The following is a 27,899-nucleotide window of genomic DNA, read 5'->3' on the forward strand; positions in this document are numbered from 1 at the left end:
AAGGCCAATCTTAGTGTATGCACTTCCTACCTTAACTTTTTACCTTTTCCTTGCTTTCTAATATCCATCCCAGAGTTCACCTCAATTTTGGAGTCAATGGCCCCCCATCATTCATTATAACCCAGATTTTACAAAGGAAAATGTACGGAGCAGCTCGTTTAATTAACCCTTTGTGAGAAATCTAGATTTGAGAAAAATACCTTTCCAGGTTTCTTCCAAATAACCAAAAAAAAAAAAAAAATAGGGTTTCCAAGGAGCCCCTGGTAGATTTGAACTGCTGATCTTTTGGTTAGCAGCTAAATTTTTAACTACTATGCACCAGGGTTTCCTTCCTCCTAATAGAACCCTGAAATTATAAACTCACAACCTATGAAGTTAGCTATGTATTATTTTCTCATAGACTTAGCTCGTTTTATTAAAAATTAAGAGCCCCCATCTGATGAGAAATCAGGAATGATTTTGTGAACTGCAAAACCTTAGATAATGTTTATCTAGGTTTAAGGTAGAATATCAGTTGATAAGGCTAAATAATATCCAGTAAATACTGTAATACTTGATATGTCTGATTACTCGATATTTTGATTATAGATTTATTTATTGATGTAATAAATCAAGTTGTCAGTCTTTTGCTGGCTGTGGTAGAGCAGTATGTGGTTAACAGTACGGCACAGGCTTTGGGGCCAGACTGCCAGGGTCCAAGTTCTGGCTTCTCTACTTCCTAACTATACGACCACGGGCAAGCCGCTTGGCCTCTCGTCTTCAGCTGTAAAATGGGGATAATTGTTATGCCTACATCATAGAGTCATTGTAAGGACTAAATGAGATGCTTCAGGATGAGCCTGGCATATGGAATGTGCTCAATAACCAGTAGACATTAGTATTATTAGCTGTTACTCAGGCTGATGCTGGCCATTGTTATATACAGTATTGATTGTTACATATCAGTACAGAACCAAGTGGGTTCTGTAACCAAAACCAAAAACCTGTTGCCCCTGGGTCCATTCCAACTCATAGCAACCATATAAGACAGAGTAGAACTGCCCCATAGGGTTTCCAAGGCTGTAATCATTATGGAAGCAGATTGCCACACCTTTCTTTCGTCGAGCAGCTGGTGGGTTCAAACTGCTGACCTTTCAGTTAGCAGCCAAGCGCTTAACCATTGCACTATGAGGGCTCCTGGTTCTGTGACACTATTCCCTAATAAATTTTGTCCATTTTAGTTTTCCAATCTAAATTAGATACACCTTGGCCTTGAAATCAGCTGAGATGATACAGCAAATCTTAATTCTGATAATTCTCTCTTACCAGAGTCTGGGAAACAGATTACTTCCCATGTGATGCCAATGGCCGCTTCAAAGTAGCTCACGCATCACCACTACTAGCTAACTGACCTTATAGGTAGGCAGAGTGGGCAGCTGATACTGTGACATGATTAGATGCTGGTGTTCTTCATTTCTGAGTAATACAAAGAAATGAAATTTGGTTTCCAGCAGTTCTTGGGCTGCTGAAAAACACTGAACATTGATTTTATCTGACATGATCAGGTAGGGAAGGAGGGGACCCAGCAGGTAGAAAAAAAGAGATTGTAATTTCACTAAATTCAGGCACAAGACGGGAGATTCATTTCCAACATGATGCTATCAGACCAGCTGTGGGCGGAAGGGCCAATCGGGAGGTTCAGCCTGTGACCAGATGGCATTGTGGGCATGAATGAGGTGGATCCTGATAAGGGTCTGTCCATTAATTACAAATGGGGGGTTTAATTTCAGAAGCCTGTGATAAACTCCACCAAGGGTGCCTGCCTAAGTCAGGTAACAATAGGGCTCAGAAAAATTCCAATTAATAGATTCTGTCCAGTGATGAAGTTAATGGAAATGAATGTATTATTTGGACCCCTTGAGAACAGTAACCCTTGTAAAAAGTCTAGCCAGCCCTAAGATTGGAGAGAGAAGAGAATTGTCTACTCCTCTGCTGTGTCCTCTAGCAATGGAATTTAGCTGAAAATAGGAAGCTGACTTTAGCTCACTTTGTTCATTGCACTGCAAGTGTTTTACGAATTCTGAGCCAAGTAGCTCTGTCCCATGCTCACTAATCCAGAAGGATCCCAGAATATGCTGCTCGGTTTCCAACAAGGAATCCTAGGGCAGACCCAGGAGCAAACTCCTTAGGGCCTGAATGCAATGCCCCAGGGAGAGGCAAGCACTGTAACTTCTTTAGTGCACATGTTCTTAGCCCACATCATTGCAGGTTTTAAAATTCAGTCAAGTGGGTTCATGCCCCAGGTTGCTTTAGAAGTACAGTTGTAGATAATACGAGCCAAATCTAATTTCTTGGCCTGTTGGTTTCCTTCCCTTTTCTTTCCGGAACACTAACCCCCCCGCCCCGCCTTTAAAATACGTGATTTTTAATGGGAAGCCCAAGATCATTCAGTATGAGTTTGAAGAGTTCAAAGAGAAGGCAAATCTTGATAAGGAGAATAAAACAGAATTTTCCACCTAGCTCAATCTGAACACAAAATGGCTATTAAAGGATAATTTTTTAAAAGGTTTTAAAGGTGATCCTCATACAAATTTAAATAAATACCTGTCAAAGATTTTATTTAACTCATTCATTGAGGGAACCAGTACATCAGGGGTCTGCAAACTACAGTCTGCAGCCCAAATCCTGCCTGCCACCTGTTTTTGTAAATAAAATTGTATTGGAGCACAGCCACATCCATTCATTTGTGTAATGTTTATGGCTGCTTTCCTGCTACAGTGGCAGAGTTGTATGGTTCACAAAGCCTAAAATACGTAAATATCTAGTCTTTTACAAAAAAAGTTTGCTGACCCCTGCTGTAGGCCATCAGGAATGAAATAGATTTACAAATACAAGCAAAGTGATCAACATCCATAAGGCAATAACCAACTGCATTCCGCCAGACAAAATTCCCTTTGAGAGTGTATGCCCTGAAGTTCCAGTTCCAACGAATAACTCACCCAAATTATGCATACGTACTTAGGCCTGGCTCTCTTCATTCATTTCTGTTACCTATTTGGCCCCTGTTGTAAGCCAAATCATGAAGTCCAGATTATTACCAGAAACCTCTGACCCTCATAGAACTCTTTCTTACCATGCTGTTCTAATAGTCATGGTCCCTGCACAGCCTGGGGAGGGAAAAGCAGCAGGATGAAGGGAGGGAGAAGCAGAGGGAGGAAAAGGAGTAGAAATCTGTGCTCTATGGATCAGAACCTCCATTTTGAAGCAATAGAAACATGGAAATGACAGGCAGGAAGTATTCTTGGTTTTCTAGATCTCAGAGTAGTTCCCTATGAAGCCAGTCTGCTAACCTTGCCTTAAAAAAAAAACCCCATTGCCATGGCGTTGATTCCGACTCATAGCGGTCCTATAGGACAGAGTAGGACTCCCCTATAGGGTTTCCAAGGAGCAGCTGGTGGATTCAAACTGCCAATCTTTTGGTTAGCAGCCAGGCTCTTAACCACTGCACCACCAGGGTTCCAACCTCACTGTAGAGTCTTGGCATGTCTACCTTCTCAGCTGGGCATGGGAAAGGCCTAAGAGAACTAGCTCACATTGACACATAGGGAATGGAATTGCCTTTTGCTGAGTGACAAATCTGTGTCTAGCACTGTGCTAGATGTTGCGGGGAAAATAAGTGCAGACTAAGACAGTTCTGCCTTGAAAAAGGTCACAATCTTACAGAGAGGTCAAGTGCTCACAACATTAGGGTGGTCAGGAAGAGATGAGATCAGAGTTAGGAGGAGGAGCCATTGAAGTAGCCAGGGCTAGAAATGGCCCTTGACTGGCAGAGTGAAGGGGAGAAACCATTCTATACAGGACATCATATGAGGGTGGGCACATAGCAATGAATAGGGTGGGTGTGACAACCTGTGAGGGGATAAAACTGACATGAGGAGAAAGAGTGGTCTGGGAGGGAGAACATGGTTGGTCTCCATAGACCAGTCTCCTTTGAAAAGATTTCCACTCTGGGGACACATACCCAGGAAGTCAAATGGAGGATCATTGTTGAGGGCAGGCTCAAAAGACGATGTAATCAGATGGCTCCAGAGAGCATTTCATATCGTAGGCATAAACAGGAACCTTCCAGCTCCATGACATAAGTGGGGCTAAGCGATATTTACAGGTACCACTGTGTATCTTGGCCAGGTCTGGCAGCATTGGCACAAAATTAAAAGCAAGAAAAATAGAAAGAGCAAGGAGACAGACAGAACAGGACAAGACCATGGTAGGGAACAGTAACACACCTCTAATGTCAGGGAATCCTGTGCTACAAGTTATCTCCCCCTCCTCTAGACCATGACAGAGATTGAGGGTTCCCCCTGCCTGCCGAGAAAGGGCATATTTTCCAGATCTGAGCTCCTTTCTTCCTGGGCAGACTGTGACAAATTGTTCATTTACCATCTCTCCCAACTCTAGGCTTTATGCTGGATGTTGTATTTATGTTCATTCCTAGGCTCACTCAGACCTACTTCTTTTTTTATATATATAATTTTTATTGTGCTTTAAGTGAAAGTTTACAAATCAAGTCAGTCTCTCACACAAAAACTTATATACACCTTGCTACACACTCCCAATTACTCTCCCTCTAATGAGACAGCCCGCTCTCTCCCTCCACTCTTTTCGTGTTCATTTCACCAGCTTCTAACCCCCTCCACCGTCTCATCTCCCCTCCAGGCAGGAGATGCCAACATCAGACCTACTTCTTGGTTAGCTTGTAGGTTTATGTTAACTTCTGAGATTATTCTTTCCTGTGTTCAATTTATTATGAGCCAGTTGCTCGCTTCTTGCTGTCTTGTTTGTAGCTACTTCCTCTAAATGTTTGACAGTATTTACTTGCTGCTCCATCCAAGCAATTGATGACCAATGTGCAGCCAGCTCTCAACTATTCAGAGGCTGATGCGGCCACTAGATAAAGGAAACAAACCCCTCCTTCCCCTCCTCCTCCTTCACCTCTCTCCCATTCCGTTTTCTGGCCACTCCCTTGTTTAGGAAGCCCTCACTCAAGGTAGGAGGGAGGCAAAGATGATAAAAAATTGTAATTCATTCATTTGTCAGTTTGCCAGCAACTGTGGGTCTTAAAAAAAAAAAAAAAGGCAGCTTTGAGGGTAAAAAAGAAAGAAGCTGTTGATTAAAACAAGATTTGTCTATTCTGTGAGAATTTCAGTTATCCATGTTCTCCCCAGTTAAAATGAGTATTTGGAACTTTTTTCCCCCTTAATTGTATTAAGGTCAATATTCCACAATTCTCTAGAATTCTATCCATGCTTTGAATACTCAGCTTTACCCCTTCATGAAGCCTCCTCTGACTATGACAGTCCTCCCCATTCTCTAACTCTAGATCTTACCACATTTAAACTCGTCTGTGGGTCTAGTGAGCTGCCTCAGTTCCTGAGAATAGGCTAGGCTCCAAAAGACACACTTTTAAGTCCAGGGTTTTTTAGTTCATTGATCAGCAGACACACTTACCCAGAAATGCTCATGAACACACAAAGAACCCCATACCTTTCACCTATAACTGGTAGCTACACCAAGTGTTCTTATTGTCAATTGTCGTCTGCCCATGTGTGTGCAGAGTAGAACTGCTCCAGAGAGTTTTCAAGGTTGTGACCTTTCAGAAGCAGATTGCTATGCCTGTCTTCTGAGGTGCCTCTGGTTGGGTTTGAACCACCAGCCTTTCATCCAGTATTCAAACACTTAACTGTTTGCACCACCCAGGGACAGAAGCTATACCTCATGGAAAAATCCCTTTGCTATTAGTAAGTGCTCCCCCAAGCTTAGGAAGTCCTCATTTACAGAGTACTCCTTCTTAACAATAATGAATTCTCTCTACCTTCTTGGGACCTACAGGAAGTTGGACAAACTGTCTGGCCTTGGCCTTTGGTCCTCTGAAGCTCCATATACAGACAAAGTCAATGTAACTATTTGAGGGAGTCTTCTCTTCAGCCCCCAGGACTTGGTTTAGTGGCATGATCTGAAAAGTTGCTGATTGTATAGCCTTTCGAACAAATATTCCTGCAGTCTCTACTGCTCATTTGGAACTGAGCACATACTAATCTGTACTGTTACGTACCGATTTTATGTAAGTCTGATCTGCCAAATTAAGCATCAGAAGGGCAAGAAAAAATCTTCTTTACTTCTCAGTATCTCTACTATGCCTCAGACAGAATTGGGCATGCTGTAGTTGCAGAGTTTAAGAGGCAAACTCTCGAGTCAGACTGACTGGGTTTGAATCTTGGCTCTGCTACTAAAGGCTGTGGGGAGAATATTTACCTCATAAGCTCGTGGTGAATTAAGCGAGTAAATACACATAAAGTACTTCGAATAGCATCTGGCACAGAGTCCCACACCCATTTCAGTGAGTCAATTGAGGCTCATAGCGACCCTATAGGATAGGGTAGAGCTGCCTCATAGGGTTTCCAAGGCTGTTAAATCTTTATGGGAACAGACTGCTACATCTTTCTTCTGTGGAGCTGCTTGTGAGTTCAAACAGCCAGCCTTTCAGTTAGCAGCCGTGTGGCTTTAACCACCGTAACACCAGGGCTCCTTGGCACAGAGTCATAAAACCCTCCACAAATGTTAGCTATTATAGTAAGGAGGAGAATTGACAAGAGAATGGTAACTCCAATTCGTGAATTATCAACGTTTGATGGGCCAGTCCCTATGAGTCAGAATCGACTCGACAGCAGTGTTTTTGTTTTTTGAGTTATGCTCCATCTCTCTCCAGGCCTTAATCCTGCCCTTCTATGCTTCTCATTTTCTCGTACCTAGATCCCCACTCTGATGATGGACACCCAGTTCTCAGAGTTTACACCGGACATCACTCCTATCATGCTGGCTGCCCATACCAACAACTATGAAATCATCAAATTGCTTGTCCAAAAACGGGTCACTATCCCACGGCCCCACCAAATACGCTGCAACTGTGTGGAGTGTGTGTCCAGTTCAGAGGTAGACAGCCTGCGCCACTCCCGCTCCCGGCTAAACATCTATAAGGCTCTGGCAAGTCCCTCGCTCATTGCCTTATCAAGCGAGGACCCTATTCTAACTGCTTTCCGCCTGGGCTGGGAACTCAAGGAGCTCAGCAAGGTAGAGAATGAGTTCAAGGCTGAGTATGAAGAGCTCTCCCAGCAGTGCAAGCTCTTTGCCAAAGACCTGCTAGACCAAGCTCGGAGCTCCCGGGAACTGGAGATCATCCTCAACCATCGAGATGACCACAGTGAAGAGCTTGACCCTCAGAAGTACCACGACCTGGCCAAACTGAAGGTGGCAATCAAATACCATCAGAAAGAGGTAAGCTGAGCTCTTTGCTTTTGGGGAAGCTTAAGTCCTCCAGAATGCAGAGCAACAGAGCAAAAGTCACCGTTTTTCTACCACTTAGCTAACAAACGCTTAGACAGGCCTCAAAAATAGCTAGGTCTATTCATCCAAGGCATATACAGCCTCTGCAATTTTTCTTTATAGCCAGAAAAGTGGAGAAAAAAATACTGATCACCTGATCCTTGATGGGAAAACATTCATTCAACAAACGCTTATTAGGTACTTTGCTAGGTGCTCGGGATACAGAAAACAGGCATTGACCCTGCCCTCCTAGAGCTTACAAGCTAGTGGTAGACATTAAGTAAATTATCACAATTAATGAATTTATAATTACAAACTAAGATAAGTGTTCTGAAGGAACAGTGTTCTGAAAGAACATGTAACAAAAGATCCTACCTTAAATACTGGGGCCCAGGGCAGTTGTATCAGGGAAGGTTCATTGGATGCTGGTAATTTCTACACAACTGAGTCCCTGGAAGCCCCTCAGCAAGAAGGCTAAAATATGCATTTGAAAGATGGAGTCATAATCAGGGCATTATAATTCTGCTATGAAGGCTGGACCAACATCTGCGATGGTATGACCTCTAAACTGGAAGGTTCCACCTCTTTGGGGTAAGGTCAATTCAAGCAGATCACAGAAGAGACTTTGCTTTCCACCTAGGCCAGATTTACAGTCTCTCACCTGTTCTATACAATTTTATCAAACAATTTTGGGGAACCTCCTAGCAATCTTAATTGGGCTCTTTAAGGAGGCAGCACAATACAGTAGATAGAACAAGAGCTATGGAGCCAGAGCGACTAAGGATGAAATTCCAACTCACTAGCTGAGTGACCTGGGGAAAGTCACTCACATTTTCAGGGCATATTTTCTCATTTATAAAATGGAGATGACAACAGTTCCTCTACTTCATAAGGCTATTGTGGGAAATAAATGTGAAATGCTAGCGTATAATCCATGTGTCTAACGCATGACACCAAAACCCAAACTGCTTGCCATGCATTTGATTCCGACTCATAGCAACCCTATAAGACAGTAGAACTGCCCCATAGGGTTTCCAAGGCTGTAAACCTTTTCAGAAGCAGACTGCCGCATCTTTCTCTCATGGAGCAGCTGGTGAGTTTAAACCCCTGACCTTTGAGTTAGCAACTGTGCACTTAACCACTGTACCACCAGGGCTCCTGGATGGGGACAGTGGACTATTTATTTGGTTTAAAAGAACATGGCTTACTGTGGCTGTCAGTCAAATAGAGGCCTTAAGGTACCACAGAGTCCCAGGGTGGCGCAAATAGTTAACTGCTCGACTACTAGATGCAAGGTTGACATGGCACAGGAAGTGCTTTAATATCCATTTCCATCTCTCTTCCATGCTACCTGGAGTCAGATTCACACAGGTTGAGCTCAGAGGTACTTGTCATCTGAAGGGCAACTGGCATCACCATCTCTTCACAGATTCAGGCTCGGAGGCAAATAATATTGTATGTTCATCGGTCCCTTTCTCTTAGACAAAAGAAAAATATATATACTATACCTTTGAAATGAGGCAAAAATGAGTATTTTGAAGAGACTTTTAAAAAAATGGCAGAAGGCCAACATGGAGATTGAAAGAACTGCACTGTATATGCAATATGTTGTTGTTGTGTGCCATCCATTCGATTCTGACTCATAGTGACCCTATAGGACAGGGCAGAACTGCCCCATAGGGTTTCCTAGGCTGTAATCTTTATGGAAACAGACTACCAGGACTTTTCTCTCGTGGAGCGGCTGATGAATTCAAACTGTCGACCTTTTGGTTAGCAGCCAAACGCCTTAACCACTGCACCACCAGGGCTCCTTATATGCAATATAGTATATTGTGTATAGTATTTTGTATATACAATATAGTAGGCCCAATTTCCACTGCCATTGAGTTGGCTCCGACTCATAGCGACCCTATAGAACAGAGTAGAACTGCCCCACAGGGTTTCCAAGGAGTGGCTGGTGGATTCAAACTGCCAACCTTTGGTTAGCAGCCATAACTCTTAACCACTGCGCCACTGGTAAATGAATAGGCTGAGCCCTGAGTCTCCTTATCCTGCTTTCGCCATTTAATTTTTTTTTTACTGAGCCTGAATTACTTAACCTGACTTTTCTCTTCTGAAAAATGGGGATAATAACGGGAGTCCTTACCTCCCCAGAGAAATGTAAAGAAAGCTTAAATAAAACAGGTAGTGTGGTTATCCATAGCACAGTATTCCAAATACAGTAAGTACTCAGTAAATGTTCACTGCTATTATTATTCATTGCCATTGTTACACAGGGGGCACCTATAGTATATGGTGTAATTCTGTGTATTAAAATCCCAGGTCCCTTTAGAACATAAATTGCTTCCAGGCAACAAAATGGTTCACAGAAACAGAAGCATTAAAAAAAAAAAAAAAAAGATACTGCAGAATACAAAGTTTTCATTCCTTACTTCACGGGACAGGAAATGAACTTCATAATTTTAGACCTCCACACTCCTGAAAATTGACAAAGCATTTATTTCCAAACAATTTCACTGCAGTATTTCATCAATTTTGTATTGATTGATCATCTCCCAACTGCTTCGTCACCTGACCTCCTCTGCTCATATAATATTCATTTGCCAGTTTAAGTTATTGCTCCATTTGGGAACCACTGTGCTGACTTCCTTGCTCTCACAGGGATCTGGTTGGCGTATAACTATAGAGTCACCCTTGGGTTCTATATTAATTTCCCTCCAATCCTCATTAAACTTCTCATCATTTTTTGCCTCCAGTTTTAGTCCTTTTAATTTCCTAAAGCTTTGTCTCCTTTCTCCCTTCATAATTTCTTATTCTTGCTATCACAGAATATTTCTATGGAGCCCTAGTACTGCAGTGGTTAAGAGCTCAGACTGCTAACAAAAAAGTTGGCAGTTCACATCCACCAGCTGCTCCTTGGAAACCCCATGGGGCAGTTCTGTTCTGTCCTATAGGGTCACTATGAGTCAAAATCGACTCAACAGCAATAGGTTTGGGTTTTTTTTCTGGTTACTGTATGTTCATGAAGTATTTCTCAGCTGTCATTATACAAACCTGAATGTACCAAGAGATATATTTCCTTTTGGTCTCTGAATTAAGTATTCACATATTCCAAAATTGTTTCCAAGGTCCGTTTGCTGGATACATTAAAGTGGAAGGAATCATTTTCTGAACATGCACAAATGTTGAGATGTCCACATTTCCTTTCAACAATGAGCCCATATAATTAGAGTTTCATATTTTATAGGCCACATTATGTTTAATCTATGATACTGGCAAAGTAGCAACTTTTAGCCATTCAAAATGCAGATATTCAGCAGTAATACGAAAGTCAATCCAAAAAGCACTGTATTTATGCAAAGATCAACAATTTTAGGCCTGGTGCTATTGACTCAATGTGAATCAAATCACAGAGAGAGTCATGGTATTTAATAGACTGAACAGTTTCAGTCAGAGCACGTCAAAGCTCCAACTCCAGGCTTCAGCAGGGATAGTGAGTGACTCTCAACTTCAGTGTCAATTTCATGAAAGAGAATACCCTTTCACAGAACCACAGAAACCCAAATGTCGCCCAAAGTTTAATCCGTTCCATAGCCAGAAATTTCAGAATTATTTTGAGATTTATATACTTTGTTTCAAATATTACAAAATAAATTATTTTAGTAATGGCCATAGATCAATTTTAGCTCAATTATTTTCTCTTCAAACTAAGCTATACTGATTAGGAGGGCAGGCTTGAGAATTCAGATGTATCCTAAGATATGCGCTCTAATGACTGCCTCAGAAATGTAAAACATGATTTATACTCATCAAAATCTGTCTCTTCCAAATTGTGATTTTATTTCCACTAAAGAACTCTGTAATCCTTTCCAACGCGTGAATTACAGTTTTAAAAAAATCTGTGGTTCCACTTAATCTTGAATGAGTACAGTCTCTAATTTTTCTCTGTTCAATCCACATGTCTAGTTTAAGACTGCATACTCTCACCTTCTGAAAAAATCAGGGGTGTTTGTGATTTGTGATTTGGGGTATGTTGTTTTTGTTTTTGTAATTTAAAATTTAGTTTGTTTGGATAGCTTAGCATATCAGTAAGAAACACAATCTTGTTCCAATAATTCAGGTGTCTGTGACCATGTCATTCTCAAGAATCCTTGATCTGCAGAAGACGACTGATAAGTCTGTTCAATAAATCTCCAAAATCTAGCCTTTAAATACGTGTAACACACACACGGTGCTTAAGGTCACAAGCATAAAAAAGGCACAATTCTCGTCGTTTATTTTACCATAGTACACAATACACTTGATCACAATTTTCTCAGTACAAACTATCCTAATGTCGGATGTGATGAAATTGGGCAAACCAACCTTTTCCTTGGATGCAACTAAATGAATGAACCTGATTTTATCATCCCATTGTATTTATGGCAAGTGAACTCAACTTTTCCATGTTACATAGGATTCTTTAACTTCCTTGGAGGCATATAGCTTTTGCGTGCTAACTTGTCAAGGACAAAATATATTCAACATATCTTAAGTGGACAGAACACATTCAGTCTGTGGGTTGCGTGTTGCGAGCTCCCAAAACAAGTTGGGGAAATATTTTAAAAGGCCAGTTTTCCCAGATGACCTTCAGGCCCTGAAGACGTTTGGTAGGAGAGTGGACTAGAATTATTTCCCAAGGCCAGAATTAATCAAAGGAGAAACAATCCCCAGATGGGAATGGGATGACTGAGGTAAAAAGGAAATTTGTCTTCTTTTACACATTTGATTCCATGCTTGATTCCAGTTGGACCACAAGGTTCTATCTTCAAGTTTCACGAACCCTTACTCATTACCTACAATACAGCAATCCATGCCTAGAACTTGAGTCCTCTTATTAAAACTAATGCAGGGAGGGGCAAGAGCAGGGGAGCACATGACACCCTAGGAGATGGGAAAAAGGTTAAGCATAGTTTTAACTAAGCGTACATGTAGAAGAACAGTGGAAGATGAGGCTGGAAAGGTAAAGTAAGGTAAGATTTTAGAGGGCCTTGAATGTCAGGATACAAACTTTAGATAGGGTGACTAACTTTACCCAGTTTGGCCAGTACTTTCCCAGTTTTACAACTGAATGTCTTATGTCCAGGGAACCCCTTCAGTCCCAGGAAAACCAGGACGATTGGTCACCCTAAATTTAGACTTTATCCACATAGCCAATGGGAAACCACTGAAAAAAAATTGTGATTTAAGCAGTACCATAGAGGGATCAATCTAGTAGCTATGAGTAAAATGCTCCAGAGGGAGAAAAAGGCATAAGGCAAGGATATTAGTTAGGTATATAGCTCCTTATCATCATATCCCATTACGTAACATCATGGAAGTAAAGAAAGGTGTTTCTTGTTTTATGTCCCCATACCCTTCCTACCAAAGGTTAACCTAACAAACTCTTCTACCATAAGGCATCAGTAGCCTATAATGGCATAATGTTACCACTTTGCTAGATAAATTTGCATTTTAATAGATACCAGAAAAGTAAATGGTAGGTATTTCACAGATAGAAACAGTAAGGAAGAGATTTGGAGGTTGGTACTTTTGGCAACACTCAAAACAGGCCCATGCCCCTGATACAAACACCTAGGCTCTCCAGGATTACCAATGTCTTGATTGAGGGGACCAGTGCAGCCACCAGCATCAGCAGACTCTGGAAGATTCACCTACTATCCCAGGAAGACAGACTGGCTTCTTTCCAAAACATTGAATGCTCCAGTCTTGTAAGTGAGGTGTTGTACTTCCTTTCTTGCAGGGATTTAGAAGAAAACCTGAGTTCTTGGTATATAATATGGGTTTCTAAGAACTGAAGGTGTCATTAAATACTTATTGTGGAAAGGGTGCTCTCAATCATCAGACCACTTTAGAATCTTGTTTCCACACGAAGACTTTGTGAGTCAAGTTTAACCAACAACAACACCTAAATGTAGAACTTGAGAAATTTTGACCAGTGAGACTAATGTAATAGGAGCTGTCTCAGGGCATCAATGGGTAGGCTACTCCCTTAGCGCCCACATTCAGGAATAGAAAAGAGCAGATAGGCCACTTCTGCACTCTCTGGTGCCATTCCTGTTGATACCTTGTTCAGTCTTTTAAAAGTGTGCTGTGATTCCAACTGGGCAGAAATGACAAAATACACTGTACAAATCGAAACTTTCTCAATAGATGGAGGTATTGTGGGGGATAAGCATAAGGGACCCCTGCAAAAGGGAAAAGAACCCAAAGATAAATGTGGTCGTACCTAAGGTTTCAAACAGACAACTTGCCTCTTAAACCTTGAGCTAAAAAGCTGTGCTCCACAAAAAAGCATACAATATTTTTTTCTATAAAATGAGCTGCAAAGACAGCTGATACTCTAAAGCAGGAGGTTATGGGATTGCCAACATTAAAATTTATAAGATAGATAGTTTGAAGAAAGCCTGATGCTTCCCCAAGTTTCAGTAAGAATAATATCATTAGAAATGACCAATACTGCCAGAATTTGTTCAAATCTAGAGGTATGCGTATTGATGTGCTTTCAACAACAGATTTCAGTAATGATATCTTTGGTTAAAGGAAATCTGAAACATAAAAGTTGTGTTTTGTAACTGGAGCTCCCTAGCCCACTTTACATGAACATTTGTGTTAAACTAAAAAACACCTCTTGAGACACTTCAGTATTTTTAGGGTCTTTAAGATGAAATTGTAACAAGGGGTAAAGAACTCAGTGATTTTCCTTACCTTGCCAAAATGTAGTTCCATTCTTCAAAGGTATAATGGCTGACGATGCCATTATAGGTGATCACCTTCAAGGATTCTTAATTACCTTCAAGAGATGTGACATTCAAGGCCAATGGATAGTTGTATCTGTTGATACAAACAACTCCCAAAAAACTAGAGGAACTAGGAGTTATCTTCTATTTTATTAGGGACTGTCTGTTGGTTAGTTGATTATTTGGTTATTTGGTTGCTCGGTTGCTTGCGAGCTTTCTGAGAGTTATAAAGGCAGAATAAAAACAAATTTTAGATGTGGACTTGAGGGAATAGGATCTCTGAAAAAACACGAAATGTATCCAAGAGGAATCACTAAATACCTGGACTCTGTAACAAAATAGTACCGTCAATACAAAAACACAATAGTTAGCCTGGATAAAATACTAATAACTGTAAAAATCTACTTGGATCATGGTAGGTTAATAACGTTCAGAGTTACATAACCCCTCAGGAACAAAACCGTAGCCTTAAATGGAATACAATTCTTTATTTCCTGAAGGGTTTTTTTTCCCCCTCATTATTATTCCTACTAGAGCCCAATTAGACTCCAAAAAAGAATTTAACTTGGTAAAAAATAAGCTCAGAAGAATGAAACAAAGGGTAATTCTAATCTATAACTTTGACATGGAGTAGAATAAAGAAGTTTTAATCACTTAGAGCACAGATATAAAACTACTGGATCATCTGTACATGTCAAATAGAACTTCAGGCATTCTCATGTAGACATCTTTCGGAGACCCCTGAAAAGTACTGATCTCATACATTTTCTGTCCCATTGTCAGATACATCATGCTATAGGTTTTGAAAACTGTATTGTTTCATTTGTTCCTTATTACCATTGAAGGTAGGCAGAAAAATTATTATAACCTTCATTTTACAAATGAGAAAGAACTATGCTGAGATTTGTTTATAATTATCTGATAAAGTCAGGAGTAGAACTTCAGACTCCTGGTACAATATTCTCAGTCCACTTTGCTACCTTCTATTGAGCTGGGATCTATAATGCCAATTTGGTAGCCTCCAAGTTCACCAGGTGATTTAAAACAACCACAATTTCTTTGATTTGTGAATGAAAGTTTATTACTTAAAATCTCTTAAAACACACAACAGTAAAATGTTTTGGACCAAGGGCTAATAAGGACTACAATGGATTATCATCTACTAACTGGTAGTAATCATCACAATAAGGATGCAAGTATGTAATCACAACTGCCCACGCACTTTAGCCAATACATACAAAGATTTGTACTACCTAATCCACTGCCATCCACCAGTCTATCTCCCTTGGTTTTTACATCTTTGAGCTTGTCTCAGAATGATGAGACTATCTCCTTTATCTGTCCATGACATACAACAGCTTTGACATTGGTCTCTAGAAGATTCAGAAAGAGGCAGTTTGGATAGAGAATCAGCCCCCCTCTGCATTCTCCTGTAGGACAGATGCAGGATTCCAATCATAGGTATTAAATAAGTTGGCTGCCAAGTTAGTTTATACATCTCCCTCTAATTGGGCTTTGGGGACCATGACTTGTGTCAATTGCCAATCAGCTATTTCTATCAATATCAACATCTTACCCACCAAAAACCCACTGCCATCAAGTCAATTCCAACTCATAGTGACTCTACAGGACAGAGTAGAACTGCCCCATAGAGTTTCCAAGGAGTGCCTGGTGGATTCAAACTGCCACCTCTTGGCTAGCAGCCATAGTACTTAACCACTACACCACCAGGGTTTCCATCAACATCTTACCAACCAAACCAAATCCAGTGCCGTCGAGTCGATTCTGACTCATAGTGACCCTACAGGAGAGAGTAGAACTGCCCCATGAAGTTTCCAAGGAGCGCCTGGTGGATTCGAACTGCCACCTCTTGGGTAGCAGCCATAGTACTTAACCACTACACCACCAGGGTTTCCATCAACATCTTAGGGTTGGCCAATTTGCATATGACAAAAACAGGGCTTGGTTTATAAACCTGCTTAGAAACTAACTTCATACCATAAACCAACTTTCCACCATAAATAACTGCATAATTGTTGACAACTTATTACTTCTCTCTCTTGAAAAACCCTTTCCTACTAGCTCTTGTTCCTAAATATTTTATTTCCTAAACTTATAATCACTAGTAACTCTATTTCTAATTCTGTTCCATATAGCAAACATACTCAATACAACAATCCATTCCTTGCAGCAGAGTTACAGCTTAACAATTCTTAAACATGTCAATTATACAATCAAAGCAAACATTGCAATCTATTTTATCTAGTCCTGAGGTACCATTATAGTCCAATATTTCCAGGTGACCTAGCTAGCCAAAAGGCTTACCAGCTCCATGTATTATGAGGCTGTAGCATCTTCGTGCTTTGACATCTAAGTACCATGTTGGCCATTAGTTGTTTTACAGTAGGATCCAGGTCTTGTTTCAAAGTCTGAAGTAGTCTTACAGGTCTCTCTTGATGTATTTTGATGACCTGCTTGAGTTAGTATGGTTGCTTGTATACCCTCATTAACCCTAAGAGTTTTAACAAGCTCACACTAATCTATCGTGAAATTGTTGTAAAATCCATATTCCAAAGTTTTACTCTTCAGTATCTATGTTTGAGAAGCCGTAGGCCTGACCATTTACAGTCACACCGCTCACCAGATAGAATCTGTAGCAGACTGGTGATCTCTCCTTGGATGTTTCCTGATCTTATTCAAGTAGTTATATTTTGAATTTTATTCTAACACAAAATTACAGCCCAATTTCCTAAAGTACAAATTCCTAGTGGGGAGCATATATCTTCCCTGGCTATTTCTCTGCCTTTCATTAAAGCATAGGCTCTTTTAACTTTTATCCAGTGCCTCTGTTGTTATTCTTCTCAACTGCTAACTGTATAGATTTCCTTCTTTAACTATTATCTCTAATCTTCCTTGTAAAACTGCTCCTATTGGAATGGAGGGATAAACTGTCTTCTTGCTCTGTTTAATTTGGCATATTCCCTTTGCACTGCATCCCTTGTTTGCTACTTCTGACATAACTGCATATCTAGAGTCTCCTGCACTGGGTACTGTAGATGTGCAGAAGTAAGGTTCCTCAATCTGCTGTCTAGTATGGCTGTCTGGTATTATTCACAGTAGTTGGTCTGTGATATAAGTTTTATTTCTATTATCTGTGTCTTTGTTTGCCCCCCTAAGTCCCCTGTATTCTCATCTACTCTATCAGTCTTTCCACATAGCAGTCTATCGTGGAACTTTTGCATATTAATGTTTTGGAAGCTCTGTAATTTCTTTTGTATTTTCAAAAGAGTCTGCAGTAGCTTTTTTTAATACAGTAGTCCCTTTTCATAAATTTCTTAGGTCGACATATCCTGAAATTCAGTAGCCAAACTGACTTGTTTCTCCTGCTACTGCTATAAGGTCATACAGTCTATAATCATTTCCATTTATCTTTCACCACACCACCCAATGCCAGTGAGTCAGTTCTGACTCATGACAACCCCATGTATGTCAGAGTAAAACTGTGCTTCATAGAGTTTTCAGTGGCTGATTTTTGGGAAGTAGGTAGCCAGGCTTTTCTTCTGAGGCACTTCTGGATAGACTCAAACCTCCAACCTTTCGGTTAGCAGCTGAGTGTTAACCATTTACACTAACCATTTAAAGATAGCTAATTATCTATGTATGCAAACCTCACTTAGTATTAGATTCAGCACTTGTCATGCTGGTCAACTCTGAAGTCGTATGTATAAACTGTTATTTTAATCCTTTTGACTATGTTTTAGGACTCTGAATTAATTGGTATAGTCTGGTTGGTTTCTACTATATCTTTACCTTGTTGTTGCCCATGTCATGAAATGCAAAGGCTATTTTCTAAGAAGGAGGCCCATAGTATCCATGTGCTTCTCTGAGGGGTAGCTATTCTTCCAAATGGAAGTGAGGACACTGTATGGCAGGTAGGTACTTGGTATGATCAGTGAATTTCTTGCATTTATTTGGTCCTTCTCTGTTTTGATATGAGGGTCCTTCAACTACTGCATTTTCTCCTTCTGGCACTGGTAGAATTATTGTGGCTAACCACATGTTGCTTAAATCCATTATTGCTCCCATCTCTCAACAGTAAAGATTTCTAGGTCAAGGTTGCAGCAGGTCCACTGTTAATAAGCCTATCAGGTCTTCTTTTGAAATTCAGTTTTACACAAGAAAATGTACTTTATCCGCTTGTACTTGTAGAAGTGCCATAAGTGTTTGACTTTCCACTGGTGAATAGTTTTTGTAGGGATTTGCCTAGCTTTTCTAGTGCCGGTACTTCTCTCTTGTTACAATTTGGTATAATTTGTAAGTTCCATTTGGGGAACAATATTACAGAGTAGTTGTAATGTGTGTCATCATCCATGCGTGCTAGAACAGTCCTGTATTGGAACATCCTGGTCCAGGCTTTTTCAAAGGTTTCTCCCAGACAACAGTCATCTGAGAATCTTCCTGAAGTTTAATTTCTGGTAAGTGTTGCATTTTCAGAACTATTTCCCTCTGCCTGTTATCACAGCCTTTGTTTGATACACTCTCACTTAAAGACCCAGTAAGGAGTTATATCTTTCCATGTAAAGTGACCCAACATTGTCCTGTTAATGTGTACGTATGCACAGTAGTACCATCCTGGGAGGTATTCCTCTTTTAATTTTTGTTCATTGTAAGACAGAAAAATTAGATCCCAAGATGTGATAAGACTTTATCAGTGCATCACTCCAGTGTTAGATGAGGAATTTTATTCCCCTAGCTATTGTTTGCTCCCGCCATGGATAACAAGGTCGGGTAAACGGAAGAAACATATTACAGAAGTCAGAGCTTTTTGAATAAACACAAGAAGAAAAGAGGCCAGTATCTGCTGGAAACACATCAAGTCTTACTTGTTCTATAAGGTACTGGTAATGAAAAAGTGCAGAACTAGAAGAAAACGAATATTGCTATATCCAGAAAAATAACAACATGTTTGAAACAGACATGATCAGTTCTCATATGCTGCCAAGGACTAACTGTATCTTATTCACTTACGTCATTGTTTATACCAGGGACTATATCTTCAGATAAGTCACCTATGTCTGACATGGCTTGATCTATATCAAAGATTAGGTCTTCATCTTCTCTTGGTGTAAGTATTGAATCTAAATCTGAGAGACTGGCAAGTTCTGGCAGTGAAGCTTCCTCAGGAGGAGATGCACCCGCATCTACCTCTTCTTCTCTAGTATTTTGTTCTACACAAGGAGCTTGTTGTTCTTGCGAAATCACCTGTAAAAGCTCTTCAGCTATTCTTATTAACTGGGCTACACAATGAACAAGTCCACCAATTAATACGGGAACTGACACTGACTCCATGACTCTATGCTTTCCTCAGTAGATAATATATTACTAAAAGTTGCAGCAAATGGGCTCTTGGTGACAAGGGATCCTGTGGGGCTGGCAATGGTTCTGTGGTTGGTTTAGACAAGAAATGAGGCTGTTAATATTATTGTGATGACCAAGTACTGAATGAGGCCAGTGGTTCTATAGCACTTTTTGATGATGCTGGTGAATCTCCCAAAAAACTTACACTAGTAGTGAACTGCTATTATAATGACCATCAGATAGATTGCCGCAGCCAAGAGAAAACAGCAAAGCAGATCTAATAACAGAAAAGAGAAATATAAAGATTAGTATCCTTAAGCCTTTATCTATCCTACAGATTTTGGTTGCAGGATACCCCTATCAGGAGTTACCCTCCTTTTATGATAGCTTAATGAGAAGCTACTATCCATATTCTTTCCTTTGAACGTCTCCTGGTCTTTATCCCTGGTTACGGATTTGAACATCTCTTTCTTGAATATCTCTATTGAGGAAGATACATTCACGTAAAACAAACCCATTCACTTAAAAAAATTTTTTTTTTATTCACTTAGGGTCTTTCAATTAGCTCTGTTTTTATTAGCACCTTCGCTTCACTGCCATTTATATCTTGATGCTACTAAATTCTTTCGATGTTTTTAATAATCCATTCATTAATGCTTCCAAACACCCTTGCCAGCTGGGGAGTATATGGTAATACAAGTCCCACACTCTCTAACTTTTGCCAAACCGTGGACAACTTTAGCTATAAAATTCATTCCTTGGCCATTTCCTATTATTGTCGGACTTCCGTATTTAGCAGCTAGTTCCTCTAAATTTGTCTAAAGCCAAGGTTGTGCTACTTTCATCTGCATATTTGGTAGGCTATGGAAATTCTCTTATTGAGTAAGTATACACTTCTGTAAGGCAATTTTTTTTTTAATTCTAGGTATTAGTCCACTATAATCTACCTACCATATTTGTCTGGTTTACTCCCACCCCTGATGAGTTTGTTGAGGTTGCGGGAAGTTTTTAGTAATCTGACATATCTCATATTGTTTACTCAGGTTATCTGTTTGATTCATAGAAAGCTTTTCTCCCCTACTTTCTCATCCACTTAGCTAGTATGTTCATGTCCCCGTGCTCTGAGTTTCCATGTGCCCATTCTGCAATCTCAAATTGAACTAACAAGGTAGCTGAGTTAGGACTTAAGAGTCCTCAAGGCTGCAGAGTCTCTATTAGTTCTGAGGGTCAGATTGTCTCCTCCCTCACTCCAATCTCAGTCAGGCTTTCTCTAGTGGAAAATTGTAGGAAGCAGCCATCACCTCACTCCTTCAGGATACTGCCAAGTTTCTAACTGCTCAGTTTCCAGCAATTCTGACCAGAGTACGACCCAGCAATGCACAGGTTTCACATCCAGCTGACCCCACCTCTTGAATCTTTATTGAATTACAGCAAGTCATCAGCCAGATGGTCTATGACTTACACATGGAGCTTGCTGTTCTCCACAGAGCCTGGTTTGACCCATTCAGTTATATATTATCTCCACTTAGCATAGGTCTTGTCAGAACCACTATTTTTTTTTGGTCCAAAATCCTACTCATACACATGGGGTTTTCTCTGATAAGAGCCACAATCATGATGACCAGAAGGCAGATTTTGGTTGGAGATAACTTTCCATCTGAATTCCGGGAGAATGGGTACTAGATGGCATGATAGTTTGCTTTATTAACTCAAATTATCTCTGTTTTATGATTAGAGAAAAAGTGATCTGGGAGAAGAAAATATAGAAAGAAATCAATGAAAGGAATTTAGCATTAAAGTACAGCATGTATTAACTCATCAGAAAGGAAATACAGAAGAAACAAGAAAAAAAAAACAAACCCATTGGCGTCAAGTTGACTCCAACTCACAGCAACCCCACAGGACAGAGGAGAGCTGTCCCATAGAGTTTCCAAGGAGCGGCTGGTAAATTTGAACTGACAACCTTTTGGTTGGCAGCCGAGCTCTGAACCACTGCACCACCAGGGCTCCATAGAGAAGAAAAGTGTGTGTTAAATATTGCTAGAGACTACCATCACGGTTTTAACAGGAAGCAATAACCTACTATTGTGCCCACAGCCCAGAGACACAAGAAGGTAACGCATGCGCACTCACACAAAACCTAATTAACTTCTGGCTTCTTATTTTTTTCCCTTTCACCAGTTATTTTTTGTTAGCTTGTTTTTGTTTTGTTTTTCGAAGTTTCTCCATCTCCCTATACCAAACCAAAAATAAACCCACTGCTGCCAAGTCCATTCCGACTCATAGAGATCCTAAAGGACAGAGTAGAACCGCCCCATAAGGTGTCCAAGGAGTGGCTAGTGGATTCAAACTGCTGACCTTTTGGTTAGCAGCTGAGCTCTTAATCACCTCCACCAGGGCTCCTATCTCTCTCTAAAATACCTGTTGCCTGCCGAGTCAATTCTGACTCATAGTGACCCGATAAGAAACAAAACAAAACAAAAAAATAGGACTCTTTTATTCCCTCTCTTGGTCAATCAATATGCCTCCATTCATTCACCTACGTGTTTCATTCTGTCTCACTCTCTCTGTATCTCCATCTTTCCCTATCCCTTTCCCTTTCCACCATCTTTTCTTCCATCTCCCTCCCTAAAGTGTGCAAAATTTAGAAATTATATTCCATTCATCAAACTGATACTATATTTATTAAGTTTTACATTACATGATCTAGATGTAAAAAGCAAAAAAGTAGAACATGTCAAATTTTGCTCTCTTTTCTATAAAGACAAATGTAGTAATAAAATCAGAAGCATAACTAAGGTATGGCAGGTAGAGAGCATGCCCTGTGCACCACTTGAGGAGGGGTGCTAACAAGCAGTTTCTATTGGCCATCGCAGTTCCCATCGCCAGCTGTGAGAGATCATTCAACAATTTAAAACTGATTGCCGTAGGCGCTATTTTCCACAGATAGGCCCCTGATTACTTATTCAGCCCTTGATTTAGTTTATCTGCGGCTCAGTCACTTTTGATTGGAAAGAAAAAAAAAAAGTTTCCTGACCTAGCCTTAACCTCACTGAACCCGTTGACTCTTGAGTTCTCTAATCCACAATTCCTATCTCCAAAGCATTTTGGAACCTAGGAGCATGGCTGCGGGGAGGGCGGTGGTGGTGAGAAACTGCTAAGTATTGCAACATCAAGAAAGAGTATTTTTTTAAAAGTTGCTCTAATGTCTATTCCGACTCATGACAATCCTGTGTGTTTCAGAGCAGAACTACGCTCCACAGGGCTGTGTTCTTAAGCAGTTATGGTTAACTCCCAAAGCAACCAACCTCTGACACCTGTTTGCCTAAGGTGTATTCTGGATAGTGTGCGCCTAACCCCAGCTCACTGTAAGGGCCGTTTTACTAGCTATTCCCTCTGCCTGGGTTGCTTTTCCCCCTGGAAAAAATGACTTTGCCATTCTAGTCTCAGCTTAAATACCGCCTCCTCAGATTTCTGGCCCCCAACCTGAAACAGCCCCTAAACATTCCCTTTCTCATTATGCACACATGCATTTTTTCATTATGGCACCTATAGCTACCTCATATTTTCTTGTTTATATATTTGTTTTTGTCAGTCTACCACCACCACATACACATAGCCTGAAATGTAAGTGCCACGAGAGTCAGAAATGTGGCTGATTTGTTCTCTGCTCTATATCTAGGGCTCAGACAAGTGCATGTCACACAATAGGCATCTAATAAGTGTTTTTTTAATGACTAAAGGAAGGGGAGGAAGGGAATGAGGGAGAAAGGGAGGAAAAATTTACAGCTCACTCATTCAGTAAATATTAAGCCTCTACCATGCATGTCAATAATAACAGGGCACACAAAGAAAAGCCATTCATTAAAACACAGTTAAAAAGATGAACAGGCAACTCACAGACTGAGAGCAAATATTTGCAAACCATATATCTGACAAACAACTTGTAACCAGAATATATATATATATAACAAAAAGTCAAACAACCCAATTTAAAAAATTGGGCAACAGATTCACACAGACATTTCACAAAGGAAGAAAAATTAATAGCCAATAAGCACATGAAAACATACTCGACATCATTATTCATCAAGAAATGCAAACTAACATCACAATGAGACACTACAACACTCTCTCCAGATTGGCTAAAATTAAAGACTTTCAACACCAAATATTGACAGAGATAGAGATTAAACAGAAATCTCATACACTGTTGTTGGGAGTGTAAAACAGTACAATCGCTTCAGAAAAATGTCTGGGAGTTTCTTATAAAACTAGGCATACACCTATCTATGGCCCAGCAATTTCACTCCTAGGTATTAACCCAAGAGAAATGTAAGTGCATGTTCACAGAACGACTTTTGCAAAATGGTTATAGTAGCTTTATGCATTATAGCCAAAAAACTGGAAAAAGCCCAGGTGTCCATCAACAGAATAGAGACAAACTGTGGTATATTCATACAATACTACTCAGCAGTAAAAAGAAATGAACTAATGATAAAGGCAACAACATGGATGAATATCAAAAACTGTGCACTTAATGAAAGCAGCTAGACACGAAAGAATACATACTGTATGATTCCATTCATAGAAAATTTTAGAAAATGCAAACTAATCTATGGTGGGAAAAAATCAGAATAGGGTTGTATTTAGGTAACTGGGGACTGATTGGGAAGGGGCATATAAGAACTTTATAGGGTGATGGTAACAGTCATATTTTGGATGGGGTTTTGGGTTACACACCAACCCAAAACCAAACCCACTGCTGTCGAATCGATTCCGACTCATAGCGACCGTACAGGACAGAGCAGAACTGCCACACAGAGTTTCCAAGGAGCGCCTGGCGGATTCAAACTGCCGACCTTTTAGTTAGCAGCCATAGCACTTAACCACTATGCCACCAGGGTTTCCTTGGGTTACACAGGGGTATGCATTTGTCAAAACTCACAGAATAGTACTTTTAAGATCTGTGCATTTTAGCTGTATGTAAATTTTACACCTCCCAAAATATAAGCAAAGCACAATCCCCAGCTTCAAGAAGCATATTTCAGATGAGATTACATGCCAATAATTATTTGAGTGAAAGCTGACATTTATTAAGGTTCTATTATGTGTCAAGCACTGTGTAAGCCACTTTTCTTATATTAGTACATTTAATCCTCACAATTACCCCCACGAAGTTATAGATGGCAAAACTGAGATTCATAGATATTAAGTACTTGCCCATAGTCATACGGCAAGTAAGATGCAGAGCTAGGATTTAAACCCAGGTCTGCCTTCTAAAGCCCTATGCTAGGGAACAGGAATTCAGGTACCTACAGGAGCAAATTTTCCTTTGTTGGGCCTGAGCTAACATAGCATTCTCCTAAGCAAGAATGGAACTGAGAATGGTAACTTCATTTGCCATCCCTAGAAACTGGCTGACTCCCAAGTTGATTGTTTTTTCTAAGGCAAAGGGATGGAGAGAGCCTGGGGAGCCTCACCATCCAAGACTAGGATCAGGGAGATTTGGTCCTTTGTCTGCCCTTCCACTGAGCTACTGAATTGGCCCAAACACTCATAAACTACTCACCTGTGATAGACCTGAGATGGCTGAAAGAGCCAAGGGTCTTTGTATTAAACTATTTTCTGGACTTCCCGCTTTCAAACAGGATGTAGTAGATCATGACAGGAACGCTCCCGCCACAACTAAAAAACAATAATTACAAAAAAAAAAGGTAAATTGCAAAATCGATCTGTTTAAAGATATCCACGAGCTGCGAGGAAAGGAAGGACAAGATGAACTAAAATTTGAAAGAAGGAAAAGTCCTTACTAAGTGAGCTAACAATCCCTGGTCTTTCCCTACCTTGCAGCATTCGTTAATTCTGGATACAAGTGGAGATTTGGGCTTGGCCCCAGGCTGAGGGACCCTACTAAGAGAAACCAAAGTCAGCAGAACTTTGGTGGTTGCCCGAGGCTAACAAAATAGACTAAAAACTTGTTAGAAGCCCGGAAGGTAGCCGTGGCTCTTACCAGACGCGAGCCGAGGGTTAGGTAGGCGGTGCGGTGGGAAAGCGAGCTCTTGCACAATCTCGTGATACTTCGGAGACGCGGTAACAACAGAGGGAAGGGAAATTCGCAAATCCTCTACTGGTTTATCCGTCCAAACATTTCTTAGATTTTGAAGTTGGGGGCCGGGGAAAGTTTAATAAGCTCAAAATCACCCCCAAAGGGCACTTGTGACGGAATAATTCTAAAATGTATAAGGATAAGTAAAGGGTTTAAAACCAAAACCCAGAGCAGCTGCGTGGAGTCGATTCTGTCTCCTGGTGACTCCATGTTTTTTCAGAGTAGAACTGTGCCCCATGGGGTTTTAATGGCTGTAACCTTTCAGAAGCAGTTTGCCAGACCTTTCTTCCAGGTGCAGAGGTGCCTCTGAGTAGATTCTAATGCAAACCTTTCATTTAGTAGCCAATCGCTTAACCATTTGCGCCACCCAGGGATCCCCAATTTGTATACACATTATATATCCTGGTGGTGAAGTGGTTAAGAGCTCAGGTTGCTAACCAAACGGCAGGCAGTTCCAATCCACCAGCAGCTCCTTGGAAACCCTATGGGGCAGTTCTACTCTATCCTATAAAACAAACCAAAATCAAACCTGTTGCGGTCAATTCTGACTCATGGCGACCCTATAAGACAGAGCAGAACTGCTCCATAGAGTTTCCAAGGAGCGCCTGGTGGATTTGAAGGCCAGCCTTTTGGTTAGCAGCCGTAGCACTTAACCAGTACACCACCAGTTTCCAATAGGGTGGCTCTTAAACGTGATGATAGACAATAACAACATATTTTAAAACTACTACAAACCAATCAGGAGCCCTGGTGGAGCAATAATTAAGTGCTCACTCACTGCTAACAGAAAAGGTTGTCAGTTCTAACCCACCCAGCTGCTCAGTGGAAGGAAGACCTGGCAATCTTCTTTCATAAAGAATACAGTCAAGAAAACCCTATGGGGCAGTTCTCTGTCACATGGGGGCCCTATGAGTCAGAATCAACTCAGCAGCACACAACAACAACACAAATCAATAAGAAAAAGATAGACAACATGTTTTTAAAAAAAGGAAAAAAAAAGAAACCGACACTTCACAGAAGATAATATCCAAATGATCTATGAGCATATGAATAGATGTTTAATATTATTATTCATCAGGAAAATGCAAATTAAAACCACAATGAGAGTTTATGGTAATGGCAAAATCTCATTAAGGGTAGATTACACAGCCAATTACTGTATTTGCTGTCAATAAGTCATACACCTATAAAAAGGTGAATTGGGAGAAGTTATGTGACAGATATATTTACAACAATGAGAAAAAAAAGAGTAGATGCTGAGGCTGCCACGTATAACCAAACACATCACAGGATTGGGTTCCTAGGTTTGGAGGTTTAGGGACATGATTTCAAGGGACATCCCAGTTAATTGGCCTAATAATGTGTTCAGTGCTTCTCTTCTACCTCCTACTTGTGCCTGGGGTCTTAAAAACTTGTAAGCGGCAATCCAAGGCACAAGAATTGGTTTCTATTCACCTGGAGCAACAGAAGAAGAAGAATCAGGAACAGGAGGAGGAAATGGATGTGTGGCTAACTGCCTTCATAAACAACTGCCTCATTTACCATGAGACCAGAAGAACTGGATGGTGCCTGGCTACCATTACTGAACATTTTGATCAAATATTCCATAGACGAACCCTGGTCAAAAGGGGGGAAATGTAGGACAGAAATTGAAATCCTCGTAGACTCCAAACTTTCTGGAGCCATGGAGGCAGAATGAACCTCTGAAACTATTGTCCTGAAATAGTCTTTAAACCTTAAACCAAAAATATCCCCTGAAGTCTTCTTAAGAACTAACAGTAGTTTAGCTTAACTAGTAAAGAATGTCTGCCTTGAGCACTGTGCTCTTTCAAGATCTGTCTATATGGGATCAAATTGATAACGGCAGCTCCAGAGATAGGAAACTTAAGGGGCAGCAAGCTTATGTTAATAGGAAAAGGAAGGTGCAAATGGTTGCACAACTAAAAGAATGAAATCAGTGTCACTGAATTGTACATGTAGAAGTTGTTGAGTTGGTATACGTTCTGCTGTGTCTATTCTCAACAACAACAATAAAAATAAAATATTTTTAAAAAGAAAAAAATACAATGAGATATACAACACCCCCACAAGAATGGCTAAAGTAGAAAGACTGACTACAGTAAGCATTAGCAAGAATGTGAACCAACTGGATCTCTCATACGTTGCTGGTGAAGTGTCAACTGGTATAAATACCTTAGAAAACTCTTTGGCAGAATCTACTAAAGCTAAGTGTACATGTATGGCATGACCCTGCAATTCTACTCCTACATATATACCAAAATAAAAGAATGTAA

General features: G+C 40.4%; 2 protein-coding genes across 2 annotated transcripts in view; one reads left to right on the forward strand and one right to left on the reverse strand.

Annotated features, from left to right (window-relative positions):
- Positions 1 to 27,899, forward strand: part of TRPC5 (transient receptor potential cation channel subfamily C member 5) — a 162,586-nt gene that overhangs the window by 19,863 nt on the left and 114,824 nt on the right. Inside the window, exon 2 of the mRNA XM_049871898.1 lies at positions 6,790 to 7,311. Coding sequence (XP_049727855.1) covers positions 6,790 to 7,311 — 522 coding nt within the window. The remainder of the gene's footprint in view (positions 1 to 6,789; positions 7,312 to 27,899) is intronic.
- TRPC5OS (TRPC5 opposite strand) lies at positions 19,155 to 19,487 on the reverse strand. Its single transcript, XM_049871899.1, has one exon. It carries the CDS (start codon positions 19,485 to 19,487, stop codon positions 19,155 to 19,157), a length of 333 nt encoding a protein of 110 aa, XP_049727856.1.

This window comes from Elephas maximus, chromosome X (genome assembly GCF_024166365.1).
Source record: "Elephas maximus indicus isolate mEleMax1 chromosome X, mEleMax1 primary haplotype, whole genome shotgun sequence".
In the NCBI taxonomy this organism is placed as follows: domain Eukaryota; kingdom Metazoa; phylum Chordata; class Mammalia; order Proboscidea; family Elephantidae; genus Elephas; species Elephas maximus.

Coding starts and splice junctions, on each gene's coding strand:
- TRPC5OS (XM_049871899.1), bottom strand. CDS start 19,487: ATGGAGTCAGTGTCAGTTCCCGTATTAATTGGTGGACTTGTTCATTGT.